Source organism: Excalfactoria chinensis, chromosome 10 (assembly GCF_039878825.1).
Source record: "Excalfactoria chinensis isolate bCotChi1 chromosome 10, bCotChi1.hap2, whole genome shotgun sequence".
Taxonomy (NCBI): Eukaryota; Metazoa; Chordata; class Aves; order Galliformes; family Phasianidae; genus Excalfactoria; species Excalfactoria chinensis.
In genome coordinates, this window is record NC_092834.1 from 10661302 (window position 1) to 10676886 (window position 15585).

The 15585-nt window shown below is 35.9% G+C and overlaps 1 protein-coding gene across 4 annotated transcripts in view; it reads left to right on the plus strand.

The window, feature by feature from the left end:
• Positions 1-15367, plus strand: part of DMXL2 (Dmx like 2) — a 45370-nt gene extending 30003 nt beyond the window's left edge. Inside the window, exons 27-44 of one of the 4 annotated variants that reach the window (XM_072345103.1) lie at positions 247-377; positions 990-1238; positions 3626-3807; positions 4166-4296; positions 5210-5295; positions 5544-5745; positions 6555-6672; positions 7484-7546; positions 7941-8027; positions 8109-8230; positions 8592-8730; positions 9195-9255; positions 9341-9468; positions 10513-10590; positions 11174-11265; positions 11842-11894; positions 12892-13109; positions 13889-15367. In XM_072345103.1, coding sequence (XP_072201204.1) covers positions 247-377; positions 990-1238; positions 3626-3807; positions 4166-4296; positions 5210-5295; positions 5544-5745; positions 6555-6672; positions 7484-7546; positions 7941-8027; positions 8109-8230; positions 8592-8730; positions 9195-9255; positions 9341-9468; positions 10513-10590; positions 11174-11265; positions 11842-11894; positions 12892-13109; positions 13889-14098 — 2350 coding nt within the window. In that variant the 3' untranslated portion in view covers positions 14099-15367. The remainder of the gene's footprint in view (positions 1-246; positions 378-989; positions 1239-3625; positions 3808-4165; positions 4297-5209; positions 5296-5543; positions 5746-6554; positions 6673-7483; positions 7547-7940; positions 8028-8108; positions 8231-8591; positions 8731-9194; positions 9256-9340; positions 9469-10512; positions 10591-11173; positions 11266-11841; positions 11895-12891; positions 13110-13888) is intronic. The other 3 variants (XM_072345104.1, XM_072345105.1, XM_072345106.1) reach the window with 3 other exon arrangements.
• The last annotated feature ends 218 nt before the right edge of the window (positions 15368-15585 follow it).

The window sequence follows — 15585 nt, forward strand, 5'->3', positions numbered from 1 at the left end:
AATGAAGTCAGGTTTCAGACAGTTCTTATTTGAAACCCAAACTGGAAAAGAATGCTGTAAAAATACAGCAAGTTTTAATTCAAAAAGTATATACAAGTATATACTATGAGATGAAATTGTGGTCCTGTTAAATTTTAAATGTTATGTTTTCTGATTAACAAAAGAAGCACTTCTATATACTATATTTGATTACAAAAATAGTATAAAATCCTTTCTCATCAGAAAAAAAAATTGATTTCTATTTAGCAGCCAAACAGAAGCAAATCAGTTTACAGGGATGGTTTATCAAGGACTGCTTTTGAGTGATCGACGCAGACTGAGGACAGAAAGTATTGAAGAGCACGCAACACCAAACTCATCTCCTGCTCAGTGGCCAGGTGAGACAAAAATAAGTTACCTTTAACATGACTGGAAAGCTCCACATTTCAGATTTTTTGTCACTGTTCTGTAACTTGATAACTCAGAGTACAACTTGATGCTAATCTTTTCATCTGGATATGGATGAAATGATGGTTGACCAATGATGAATAAATGTTTTAAATTTCGCTTTCACAAGTGTACCAACCATGAGCTTCTTCACAGATCAAACAAAAATCTAAGCTTTTTATATGACAAACCTCTTACCTGAGGAAGAGATCAGAACCTTCAGGATAAATTCTATAAGCTGATTATTTGTCATCCTAAAATGTTTTTCTTCTGGTCTGCTTCACCCTCAAGCAGAGCTATTTCTGTACTGGCATAGATGCAGTTCTGTGAGGTCAACTCTGGCCAACAGTGCAGGAGTTTCAGAGGCAAACTAATCTGAGGCACAATTCAGAAATCCTTTGTCCAGACTTTAAGAAAAATCATAACTGCATGATATATCAGAATAACAGTTTCAAATGGCTGTTGTGGTGTGTGCACCATAAGAGACAGAGAAGCAACACTGAATTTTTCTCTATTTGTAATCCTACTTATTTAACAAAAAGCTTTTCCTCTTCTCTCTGCAGGTGTGAGTTCACTTATAAATCTCTTAAGTTCAGCTCAGGATGAAGATCAACCAAAGTTAAACATCCTTCTTTGTGAAGCTGTTGTAGCTGTTTACCTGAGTCTGCTGATCCACGCCCTGGCAACCAATTCATGTAATGAGTTATTCCGACTGGCAGCCCATCCTTTGAACAGCCGGATGTGGGCTGCTGTTTTTGGTGGAGGGGTGAAACTTCTTGTAAAGCCTCGAAGGCAATCAGAAAATATTCCAGGTACTTTGTTTCCTAAAGGTCATAATAAAGATTTGCATTTTATACCTTTTAGAACCCCGGTAGGGGAGGTTTCTTTTCTTTAAAGATTAAAAAAAAACAAGGAAATGGAATTTAAGTACCTACTGGCAAGAAACTGGTAACATTAATTAAAAAGCAGAAAGAAATGTTAGTTTTTCTCATGATTGTCCTTTATGGTAACACCTGGCATGATTTGAATTTTCCATTCAAACAGTACAGATATTTTTACTCAACATGATTTTTAATCTGACATTTACAGCTTAACTGTGCTTTTTGATAGCTGCATTCATTTTAATTCAGGACTTGAAGACTATTGTCTGAGGAACTGTTAGGTTAAAGAATAAACACAGATTTCATCTTCTTTGTGACAAGACTTGTCCCCCACATATAAAACAAGAATGTTGTTGAGGATTCTTTGTTTGTTTCTTTAGAATCCACTTAGAATATAGAATGACCTGTGCATTTAATTATTGTTAAACTCAACATAGTTCACTTGGAGTGGATATGTTTGCATATCTTCCCAAACACAAGCTTTTTTCTTTTCTTCCTTGTAAAACAATAATGAAAAGTTTCTCAGTCAGAGGTAAAACAAAGTGCTTTAAACAGCAAGATATCAAGCATATTATCATTAACAAATGGCCATCACGCTGAGTAATTTTGTCAAGTAGTGATTAAATCAGTGCTGTGATGCAGCACTTAAACCCCAGAATTGGTAAGCAACTTGCATGTGGAATGCCACATGCATTTCCCAGTATAAACGGTTCAGAATTACCAATAGACACTATTATTTTGCCTAATATACATTCCAACAGTACTGCCAGTACTCTGGTAACTCAAACTCGCATTTGGTGTTAAGCCAGTAGGGAAACAAAATAATTTTATAACAACATAATTTTAACTCAGACATTCTGAGTCAGAAAGCATCCTCAAGGTAGCATATTTCCTTATGTTACTCCTATTAGATGCTTGTTTATAACACTTTTCAGTATTTTCAACCATTATCTTTTTTAGCGAAATATTAGAACAAATCAGCATTAATACCAGCATTTTCCTGTATGAGTGTTACTGTATAACAATAATGATTACAGTCATTTGGAAACAGTATTTCTGAAACTGTTTCTTCTGCAAGATGCAGCTTCGCCACGTGCCAGAAGTAACAGCTTCCTCTGACAGAAAAATTCTTTATACACAGCTAAACTCCATCTAAAAGCAGGGATCTTTCAGACAGATGAGAATGTTTTCATATGCTGAAAGGGGAAGACTGAATCCAGGCTCGGGAGACGCAAATGAAACCATTTGCCCTATAATTGCACTGGAACAGTTCTGAAAGTTCTGGCACATTTGCTTTAAAAAGTACAGGTTTGAAAATTCTTATGCAGAAAATTGATGTTTCATATTTAAAATACAAAGCAAAGCAGTACTAAGGTGGTATAATATAAATGCTGCTTCTTATCTTCCAATCTCAACAACTGTCATCCTTGCTGACTTTATCGTATTGTCATCACTGATCAGTTAACACTGTGAAATATACAATCACAAGAATGCATTACGTATTTCTCTTTTATGTAATAACTTAAGGACATCTGAGAATAATCACAGGAGGAAGGATCAATTATTTTAACAAGGTGTTATTATGAACAACTTACATCTATAAGCCATGTTCTCACTGGACATGTATTCTGTTTTCCTTTAACCTACAAGCTGCTACAGTTTCTGATGTTTCAGAGGATGGTAACGAAGGTTTGTAAAAACTTGCCGTGTAGATGAATGTTAGTAGTGGCTTCTACAAAAAAACAAACTGGTTTTAAATATTTAGCTCCTCTGTAACAAAGTAAGTGTAATCTTCAGTGCTGCCTGCCCAAAGACTCCTTGGAAAACAAACGTCGCAGTTATATTTTGATAACTATTAAGACCTTTTGAATCTTAACAGATTTCATTTGTCAAAGAGTTGCTCTATTCAAATTTTCCTTACTGTCTCAAGAGTTTTGAACAACTTGCGCTACGTGTGCAGTTTACACTTCAGCAACATTTTCTATAATTATTTCTTAACAAGTTCTTAATTTTTCTCTTAATTTGAGAAAAAAATATTTAAAATGCCTTTTATTTCAAAGTTACATCTCCCGAAAAACTGGATTCAGATAATAAAATGAATTTCTCATTATATACACAATGTGTAACTGCCACAGCTACTGAATTTATCCTAACTGAACTTTCTGTATGATTACACTTCACTTATATAGGCTGGCTTTGATCCCTGAGTTGGTAGAAGTTAGTACCAATAATACTGCTTTTAGTTACTCCACTTATAAAATACAGCTGCTTTGGAAGGTGCTGTGTTAATACCAGCTTCTCTAATTATCTGAATTTAGCACCACCTCTTCCTTCAGAAGAAATGGACAAACATCGTCGCCGTTTTAATATGAGAATGTTAGTGCCTGGCAGGCCTGTGAAAGACAGCACCGTGCCACCACCTGTACCTGCAGAGAGACCCTCTTACAAAGAAAAGTTCATCCCTCCAGAACTCAGCATGTGGGACTATTTTATGGCAAAGGTAATTTAAAATGGAAAATAGGCCGGAGTTTGTAAAAAGCAGATTTCTTCTCATTTAAGCTTTAAAGGGCAAAAATAACGTGAAAATTCTGAGTGCTCTTCAAACTAAGCTGCAAAATATTATCATCTTAATAAAGGTTGAAGAGCTCTATGACTGGTCTTAGGGCTATTTCCTAAGTTAAGAAATATGGTTATTGCAAGTAATAGATGAAGGCTTTTCTCCTTGATACTTGTTTCTTTTAGGGAACTTTTATGTTATGTTTTTATCATTGGCAAAGAGTATAAATGACAACTAAAGCTAAAGATACGTGTATCAGATCAAAAACTGCTTTTATATCAGAATTTATTTTGCATTGCAGCCATTCCTTCCTCTGTCAGACAGTGGTGTTATATATGATTCTGATGAAAGCATTCACAGTGATGAGGAAGAGGATGATGCTTTCCTCTCTGACGTACAGATCCAGGAACACAAAGACGCAAATTCTTACAGGTTAGAAGAAATAGCCATTCTTTGAGAATAATAATATCACACTTACCTTTTCTTCAGGATTAAAGAAAATACAGGTGCTCTGAACAGCCCACAGTTTGGGCTGCATATTTGTAGTTCAGTGGGTGGGGGCATCTGTAGCAGTGAGACTGCAGGAACAACTTTGATTGCAGTAACAAACATTTACCCATTTACTTGCCTGAAAGAAAAAAAAATGGGTTTAGCAAGTCAAAGCCGGGTGGCTTTAAGGGGTTGGTGGAGGAACAAACAAGTAGTACACTACTATCATCTTCAAGACATAAAAACCGTGACTTACCGCACTGCCAGCTCTAGAATGATGTTTCAGAGCACTTAGTTTCTGAATGAGAGGCAGACTAAACAGACAGCTTACAGAGAAAGTGTTGCAAGAAAAAAGGGAATAGAGAAAATGAACTTAGCATTATAAAAGTAGAGGAAAAAACGATGGCTTTTTTCTGTGTTCTACCTTTCATCTCTCCCTTCAGTCCATATACTCTACAATATTTGTATTTTTATTATCTGTGAGAGTCTGCTGGGAAACTTCTGGTGTGAATACCAAACTCAAGTAATGGCTTATCTATCTTCACTGTGATTTCATTGGAAAGCTTGTACTTAATTGGCAATCTTGCAGAGTCTTACTATTGTATCTAATGCATATTTTTAGAGGAAGAGTTCAAAGGATACTTTCTGTCAGAGGGGGAAGCCCTCAGAGAGAGCCTTACTTTTGACAGTTACAGTGTATGTATCTTGCCATATGTGTCTGTTAAACTTAGAAACTTCAGTGAACTCCCTGTGTTGTTTTTCTGATCTGTGTAGTTGGTAGAAGGAGAAAAAACCGTTTTGCAGATAACCATATTGCTGTTGTTTTAACACAGCTATAACTATTATTTTTATATAGCTGGGCTCTTCTGCATCTGACAATGGTAAAATTAGTCCTGCACAACGTTAAGAACTTCTTTCCCATTGCTGGTCTGGAATTTAATGGTAAGTTAAACTCTACTTCACTTTTTAGTTCCCCGTGTAAGTGGATTTCTGTCAGACTTTGCTTTTAAATACTCCGTTTAATTTTTATTTTAAAATTTACATAATTCAAACTTTTTTTTTGACAGTTGTTAAGAAATACATCACCTTGCTAAACTTGCTGTTGAATGGTCATATTGCTCTACTTTTTTGTACACACTGTAACTCGTATGACTTTTTTTCTCTAAGCCTTTATTAATATTTCTGTTTAGATCTGCCTGTAACATCACCATTAGGTATCGCTGTAATAAAAAACTTGGAGCACTGGGAACAGATTCTTCAAGATAGAATGGACCAGTTTGAAGGCCCACCACCAAACTACATCAATACCTATCCTAGTGACCCTGGAGTAGGTGCAGGACCAGCTATTCTCCGCAATAAAGCAATGATTGAACCGGAAAACACACCATTCAAGTAAGTATATATTTTTTCATATTCCTTAACTACAAAAATACTAAAGAGTATTTCCATCTAAATGTAAACAGCCAAATGAAGTTTGGCTAAGTCTTAGTTATAGCCAGTGCTTTACAGAAACCCTTTTCCCACATCCCTTTATTTCTTCTTTTGTAGCTGTCTCTTGCAGCTGCCTTTACTTAATCTGCTGCACCTTTCACAGCTGTAGAAAGAAAAGTAAGATGGAAAGAGCAAAGTTTGGAGCACTACAGATTGAGAGCAATGGTTCTTGTCAGAAAGACCCTATTCAATCACCTTTTCTGTTCCTTCAGTAGCAGCTATCTCCCACCCTGTCCTCAGCAACAGAAGAAAACTTGTATCATACATGAAGACATCAACAGGGAGAGAGAAAGAGCTGTAGTACAGTCCTTATAAAGCTAATCCTCCCGTTTTATGTGCATATAAAGATACTTGCATCACTTATGTTAGCAAGTATCTTTAAATGCAGTGCTTGAAGGATTTTTTTTTTTCATCTCAAAAGTAGTTTACTGTTCTAGAAACACTAAAATACAATTTCAATTACATCAGCTAAATGTTAATTTGAATCTGCATTGTTGGCAAAAGAAGATTTTGTTAAAATATTCTTACAAATACAAGAAAAACGAAAGTCTCCCTTAAAATTTGCCTTGAAGATCTTAGAACTTTAAATTTAGTTGGTTTTCTTCCAAGCTGAAATTTAACCTAAAGTAGATTTGAGGTGGGACAGGAGTTATCTACCTGTAGTTAAACAGAAGCTGTTTCCTTTTTATTTCTCCTCCCGCATCATCCAGATCAAAGGATTATTCAGCTCTTCCAGCAAAAAGGCTTTGGCATTTTCTTGTGAAGCAGGAACTTCTTCAGGAGACTTTCATCAGATACATATTCACAAAGAAAAGAAAACAAAGTGAGGTAAGCAAAAAACACAACTTTTTTTTGTTGTTTTTAAAGAAATCTCAATTATAACTGTACCTCAGTCTCCTCAGTATATATTCTAATTTCTCTTGCCTTTCTCTGGCGGCATTTCAGTTTATTTCTTTTCATTTGACAGTGTTGTGTTGTCGGTGGTTTTTTCAAATCAACATGACAATCATGCTGTTTATTGAAATATCAACTGGACCAAATCTTTTTAGATGAGCCATATTTCACCTTAACTTTATGTATTTGAAAACTCTTCTAATAAATAAATAGAACATTTGCAATAAATGTAGCAAGTAAATAAATTTTTTTTCATGTATTTCTTGTTGTCATATTGAAAAAGAAATTTAAGCGAGCTATTATCTTGTGTATATGTATATATGCATGAGTAATATATACATATAAAAGTTATATTATATAGTAATATATAATATGGGATTTTATGAATTGTACCAGTTACAACTGTAATGAGTTGTAATTGTAGTTTTTAACCAAAATAAATACCACGAGAAATATATTATCTAATGTCTTTAAGATTTCCTGTAAGTATGGAGTTTGTGTGTGTATTACTCCTCCATTTATTTACTATATCATACATTTTGTGTTCATCTGGGAGGCATTACATTTTGAGTGAGTTTGTTTAGATTCCTGTCTTAGTTCCTGTGCCTTTTAGAAAAAGTTAAAAAGACATTTGTCATCATTTACTGACAGAGTGGCCTTTAAAATCTAGTTTGGAATGTTTCATTCTTTTTTTATATTTGTTTGTGCATGTGTTTTGTGTTTGTGACTGTGTGATGTTATGTAGTCTGTAGAAGATCGTGTGGAGCAGGTCAAACAAAACTGCGTAGCAGAAGATCACAAAAACAAGGTAGTATCCCTTCTCCCAAACCTCTGGCACATTCTTAAAAGTTCTGTGGAACTGGCTTTTCTTTCTCTAATGTGACTAACAGAAGCTCCGTGTTCTGTGTAGTCTGTGTGGCAGGCTTTTAATCGGTGAATTAACTTTGGATGTCCTGTAATTGGGATGAGTGAGCACCTTGTAAATAGTGTCGCACACACAACTTTGTGTTTCTTACACTCAAACACAACGTCTGGCTTCTAGAACACAAAAGAGTCTGAGAAGTCTAAAGTTTAGCTTCCTAAATGATGCTGAGGCCACTGAACTTTTCTTGCATGAATTTTGTGTAGACTTTTGCACCCTGAATGTACAACTACAAAATGGATTTTCATGCTAGTTAAAATTTCTCATAAATGTTTTGTAGGTTGAAGCAGATCTTGGCTACCCTGGAGGAAAAGCAAAAGTAATTCACAAAGAATCAGATATGATAATGGCATTTGCAGTTAATAAGGTAAGCCTCAAATTTTACTGGTAAATCTAGTAGAATAATCTTAAGTAAAATTGGGATAAAATTTCTATTTGTGCTGCACAGGCAAACAGCAATGAAATTGTTTTGGCATCCACGCATGATGTTCAAGAACTTGATATTTCAGCTCTACTGGCTGCTCAGTCATTTATATGGATTGGGGAAGAATATGACAGAGAGTCAAAAAGGTAGGATTATTTCTCTGTGGATACAGTAAGCAAACAAGTTCACTGTGAGTCTGTATAATTCCAATACACAAAAATGTTAATTGCATAATCTTTGGTAGGTTTAAGAGTACACTTTCAAAAGGAGTAGCAGAAGAAGAAAGCAAAGGAACATTCATATGTTTTACAAGTGGTTAAGCTAAGTTTGTGAGGGTTTTGAGTATTTGGGGCATGTCTGCACTGCTCAATGAAATACAGACTCACCGTGTACGAGCTAATAAAAGAAGCGCTATATCAGAAACACTTGTAGTTGCAGCGAGACAAGTGAACAGCATCGGTGGCAATGAAACATTTGTTTAAAGCAAACACCGCTGTTTTCTTACAGTTCTGATGATATTGACTTCCGTGGTTCTACCACAACACTAACTCAGTCAACTGCACCATCTTTTGGAGTGAGTCAGATACAACCATCTTCATCTATGCCATGGCTCGGCAGTGGTCAAACTAGCACTGGAGCTGGTGTGGTAAGTACTTTTGTTGCATACAGCCCTGTAGACTTACTATATTCTTTGCTGCATCATTCAGTACACGATTCATTGTAGTGCTGAGTGTGGAAATAAAAGGCCTAAAGTGGCCAAGACCTGGCCAAAAAGAAGACCACACTAAGTATCTTCTTTAAGATGGTAGCATAGAGTTATTGTGACTTAAAAAATAATGAGGCAAACAAGATTTTAAGAAGAGGCTTGTGAAGAAGGACCTGCTGTTTCTCAAAAAAAAATTAAAAAAAAATTTTAAAAAAGTAATTTTTTAAACTATTCTTGCATTGGGAGCAATATCAAAAGCATTACAACGGCTGTCTGTATAATGGAACGTAATATGATCTGAAATTTTATGACTGAATAAACTGTGAAAAACAGGCTTTAATTTCTGTACTAAAACTGAATAGTGTGTTTATCTCTTCCTTGATTTTTTTTTTTTTTTAATGAAGCTTATTAAAAGAAATCTGAATAACGTCAAGAGAATGGCTTCACATCCAGTCCATCAGTATTGTAAGTGAATCACATTTGCCACTATGAAGCAGGCATCATTCTATACAATTTTGTAGTACTAACGAACACCTATTTCTTAACCTAGATCTTACAGGAGCACAAGATGGTAGCGTTCGAATGTTTGAGTGGACGAGGCCACAGCAATTGGTCTGCTTTCAGCAGGCTGGGAACGCCAGGGTAACAAGAATGTATTTCAATTCCCAGGGCAATAAGGTAAGTACAATATCTACCATTTTCATGGAGCATATTTGATTATGCTGTGACTTCTAGAACAGTTCTATCTGGTGATACAGAAAGCTCCTGTTAAGGTATCCTAGAATGATGGCATAACCAGTAACGTTTCATTTCACTGCATATGAAAGCTCTGTAATAAACACTGACCTTTATTCTCTCTTCTTTCCTGTCAGCTTCACACAGATTCCTATGAGATTACATTAATACAAAGCAAGATTTTCAGTAATCTATCTGCCCTGTTTTTACACTTCAACAGTAAAATCTATTGCAGGAAAACTGCCTTGAATTATATCAGCTCTTACAGATTCCTTCCTACTAGAACTATGTATTCTCTTCATATTCTAAGCAATCTCAAAGTAATCTATTCTTAAACTGGCGTATAGGCACGCACATTTAATGTCCTTAAAATTTAACTGACCTGACACAGAACATGGTTGGATCTGAAACTTCTTCCTTATGTTCTTGTAAGGGAAGCAGATTAATATTCACTCAGAAAGAAGCTTTTGAGGGTTGTAAAGTCATCTCATCTGTCTGTTGATTTCCAGCTAGTCCTTATAAAATATATTTTGAGATAAGAAACTTCTCAGTACTGCATGTTATCTTCCTATTTTCAGACTTGTCTGTAGTTTGTTTCTAAGTGGTGAGCTTTTAAATCAAACACTAGTTTAAAAAAAAAAAAAAAAAAAAAAAAAAAAAGGAACTTGCCTATTTTGCAGAAGAAAACTTTGTTAAACTAAATACAGATGACCAAAAAGTCCTTCATACTTTGCTTTCTGGCTATAATAAAGTTTTGACAGAGTGTGTTACCTAGAAGACATACAGCCCATTAGCTGAACAGAGTAAATATACTGCACTACAATGGAGAGCAGGAAAAAAGTACAGAAGAGCCACACACTTTGGCAAAGATGAGTATGTGAGGCAGATAAGCTGCAGAAAACAAAGGACAAAGAGAAGGGAACTGGGAGAAATACCCACCCCTCATTTTTCAAAGTGATGCTAATAACTGCATTTCATTCCTTGCAGTGTGGGGTTGCTGACGGTGAAGGATTTCTAAGTATTTGGCAAGTAAACCAAACCACCTCAAATCCGAAGCCTTATCTGGTAAGTTAAGTGTAAGTAAGTGGGTTTAGTTAAAAATTTAGTTTTTATAGAGGAAACTTAGTCTTCAGGACTACAGACAAACCAAGAGAGTAAGAGTTTCACTGAGGCATTTTGCTTATTTTTAATTGGCATACTTCATCAGTATGTGTATTTTCAATGGTATTGATCTGAAAATCAAATTGTAGAGTAACTGTAAGCTGCGATGTCATTACAAATGCTACCAGCATTTCCCTCAATTAAATTAAAAATCAGAGCTTGCAGTAAGGACTTTACAGCCCCAAGAAATAGTAAAAATGCTCTCTTCTTTTCACTGCTAATTAATAGCACAAAAAGATCATGCTTAATTTGAAATTCAGGCTTATGTGATACAATATATTGTGGATTATTTTTTACAGTTCAATTATTTTAGTATTTATTTTATATTTTCTTGATCCATTGGTCAAGAAAATGTGTCACTTTTTCAGCTTTCAAGACGTTAAGACTGTTTCCTGTGCGACAGCTGTGACATGATACTGATAGCAGCATTTGATGCAGACTACAACTGATGTGATTGCTTCTCTGTTACTGTGCTTTGTTTTAATAGAGTTGGCAGTGTCACAGTAAAACCACAAGTGATTTTGCGTTTATAACCTCTTCAAGTCTTGTGGCCACATCGGGACAGTCCAATGACAACAGGTGTGTTTAAAGAAACAGGCATTTCACCAGAGCTACCTGTTGATGGTTACTAACCCACTGCTGCTCACACATTAGTACGTGGCTGATGTTTTAAAGCTCAGCATTACAAGTTTAGCTACTGCTCAGACTTGACAGATAATTTCTTTGAACATCATTCCTTCAGTCATTTGTTTTCCAACTTTAAGTTTGTGAGTGAGGGTTAAGAATTAAATAGTTTCTCATGGTGTATTCCACATTCTAGTTCTGATGTGCTGCTGTGGGGATAAACATGCTCAGTAAAACAGTAAAATCAAGATAATTCTTTGAGGAAAGCAACCTGAGTAACTTCTTGGTTCATCCTCGGGTTAGTATATATCTTTGAGGCAGAAAGTACAGTCCCTATTACGAAGCACAGAAGCACACAGAAAGAGTTAAGATCTTAAATCTTTGCATGTGCTCTCCAATGACTGCAAAGAGTCGAGGGCTCCTTGTTCAGTTCTACCTTCTAATCTTTGACAAGGAACATAAGCACTTTCTGAGTCACGTCACCCTATGAATCACTCATCAACAGGCCATAATGACTTTTTTTTCCTTCAGAAACGTGTGCCTCTGGGACACTTTGGTTTCATCTGGTAACAGTCTTGTACACGGTAAGTGCTGCAGTGAAAATATAATGCCTGCTTCTCACTGAGTAAAGAAAAATACAGTATGCGTCTTCAGGGCAAGGAGTGAAACTAATGCTGGAGAACATCTATGTATTTGTCTATATATGTGCATGAACCAGGTCTGATACATGTCTCTAACATTATCATGATTACAGAGAAAAAGTAGGAAGAACACTTAAAGCTATTTTTGTTACAAAAAGGCTCAAAATATTTGCATGCAATCCTAAAAAGTCTACACAGGTGACTTAATTAAAGCTGCATTATTAAGGACTGCATGTATGCAGAACTTCACTTAAACGAGCAACTCATCAATCCACTTCTCTGTTAATCTACCAAGAGAAGACAACTGTGGGTAACAGTAGAAGCAAATCAGAAAAATAAGTCTTTATCTTTCAGCAGCAGGGCTGGATTCTTAACAAGATATTTTTATCTATTTGACCAAGTTCAATAAATACATCTTTAGGTAAAAGAACTAAATCAAAATTCTATCGCCTTGCACTGTGGAGGAAAAATTAATACAAATCTTAATATGAGAGCCTGGATTTGTAAAAGAGCAAATTTAACTATCAGACATGGCTGCAAATACCTGCAGTACCGGAGTGAACGCAGCAATTACCTGTGTGAACAATAGGTACATTCTTAGATCCGTATCTTTAAACCAGCAGATCCCACCAAAGTTCTGTCTCATTTTAAAGGATTCCAGCCAGGGCACCTAAGAAACAGAGTTTAGGAAATTATAACATAATAAGGAATGCGTATATTCTAACAAAGATAATTTAGATTGTCTATTTCTTGTGCAGTAGGCTTTGGTAGCCTTTACAAGAACAAAGAACTGTTAACTGATACAATATTATCAAAATGAAGAAATGTATCTATCAAGTTAGAAAACATTCAGAAAGCAATTAGTAACAGAAACGCATGTGGAGATTAAAAGCTACTTACAGTTTCAAACCTATTAAACTCTGGCATCCTTCTTCTTCAGCCTTCACTTGTCACGATCATGGTGCCACGGTACTACAGTACGCACCTAAACATCAGCTGCTGATTTCTGGTGGTAGGAAGGGATATATCTGCATCTTTGACATCAGACAGAGGCAAAGCCTTTATACCTTCCAAGCACATGATTCAGCTATTAAGGCCCTTGCACTGGATCCTTCTGAGGACTATTTTGTTACAGGCTCAGCAGAAGGTAACATGAAGGTAAGCTATAGAGTAGCTGAGTTGTAATAGAAGAGTATTTATCTTAAGTAGTGCATAGATGTATTTTGGTCAGCGTCCTGTAAATAGATACATGAATGTGATGAAAAAACAAAAAGCTCACAAAACTTCTTTGTTTGATAAACAGGATGCTTACTTTTATATTGTGAGTGTAAGGTTAAATATCCTGATATCTCTGTGTTCACAGATAGAAGTCTTTTAAAAGTTGCAATTTTAAATGATTAAAGCAAAATTCATGATGCTGAAATCTTATTTTTCCCACGTTGTCTGTTTTTGGATATGTCTCCTTATACTACAGTGGGCACTCAGTAACCTTCCTAGCTATAAACTTTTCTGTCATTTCTGTCATACCAAATTCTTTTTTCCACTTGATGCTGTAGCACCAAACAAAGATTTCACAGGAGGCAGACAAAAATAATAATAACAGAAATAGAGCTTCTGCTTTAAATGCATCCTGTACCTTTTTGTACTTTTCCCCGAGTAGAAAGCCATAGGGCACCTCAGATCAGGTAGCACAGCAGCTTTGCCCTGCAAAGTAACCAGCTGCCCTACATTATGGTAGCTGTTTTGCTGTATGCTTCAACAAGAGCCACTTAAGACTCTTGGACTTGTGGCAAATCTTGCTTATAGACAACAAAAATATCCTGTCTCTTTGCTGAGGAGAGTTTGCAAGAGCCAAGAATCTGAAACAGTAGAGAAAAAAAAAATAAACGTCTTAAGTCTAATTTCCTTCCAACTCATCTGTCATTCTTTTGATACAGGTGTGGAGACTGACCGGCTACAATTTAATCCATTCATTTAAACATGAACACGCTAAGCAGTCCATTTTCAGAAATATCGGCGCTGGTGTCACCCAGATTGAAACCATTCAAGGGAATCGTATCTTCTCCTGTGGAGCAGATGGCACACTGAAAATGAGGGTTCTTCCCAATGCTTTCAACATACCTTCAGGCATTTTTGACATCCTGTAGCTTTCTGCGAGCTAACCCTGTTTTTATATAATGTCCCTTTAAGTCTCAAAAAAATGCAGTGATATGCACTGTGGAATTTTTCTGTTGCCTTTCAAAGCAATTACAGCCAGCAACATTAAGTATTACTGGGGGGGAAAAGATACAGTACTTTTTCAACAGGTATATTTTGAATACACCTATAAGGATCACTGGGATAGAAACGCGAGTAATGCATTGTAAAAGCAAAGAATAAAACCCAGTACAGTCAGTCACAGGTGGGGTATTGCTCAGTAACCCACGGGCTGCATTTAATAAGTAGGTGTGTATTGTAAAGGTCCTGACAGCTGTCAGTCACTTAACAAGCACTGTGGCTCTACAAGTCAGTAAGCATTTCTAATGTGATTCTGATTATTTTTATTCCAGTTTTGCCCACTAATGGAAGCATGTCTACAACTTCTCATTGTGAAATAGTTTAGTTTTAATTAAGGGTACTCAGTGTGTTTGGTTTTCACAAGAACGTGTAATGGATGCAAATGCTGTGGAACAATGTGCAATCAAGAGCGTACTGTGAGACGTATCATTTTATGCTGAGGTTTTCTTTCCCCAGTTAGTATTACTACATAGTTGATACTGTAAACTTGCACATTAACATTTTTAAATGCTTTTTTTTGTCGTTGTTGTTTTAATTTGCACTCTATTTCCCTTCCTTTCTGACAGCTACGTTCTCTATTGGCCACCTGCCTTTACTTTAGGAATGTACTGTGTGCATTAAATGTCTGTAGTGAGGACGCCCACGGTTCTGGTCAGCTTTTAGTTTTTGAAATTCATTTGTCCAGAAAATACTTCATTAAATGAAGCTAATAAGAAAATACCAATAGAACATACAATGCCACATTTCAGATGAATGTCAGGCTTTATGTGGCCAGCTAGTAAATAGTGGATAAAACTGGTAATTAAATTATTACCACAGCATATTGTATAAACTATGCAGAGTTCAATATTGTTTGCTTGTAATATAAGTAGCTACTGTTGTCAGATGTATTTTTCTGTTGTAAACAAAAACTGTTCTTAAGACACTGGAAAAGCTGTCTGCGTATTTAAATGTTAACAAAGTGTCTTACTCTTCCAATGAAATTTTGATGTCTGTGCTGTATTGTAAAATATACTGGAATAAAAAGCACCTTTCTCCAAAGGCAATCTTAAATAGCAGGCTGTGAAGTAGGAAAAGAAAGAAATATCATCGTTTAGTTTTCCCTTTGTAAGTTAAATAAATTACTTTTATTTCACGGAGCAGTTCATTCCAGAACTTTCTTACATTTAAACAGACCTAACTGAACTTCTTAGAGACTGCATGAACTGTCTGTGACTTGACCTGACCATTCTGGAGTAGGAAAAATGTTTGCATTTCATTTTCGGTTTTCCTAGAAAATTCTGAAGCAAACACGTAGTTCTTCATCTCCAGCTGAGGCAGCTGCAAGAAACACCTCACACATGAGCCTGGCTCTGGC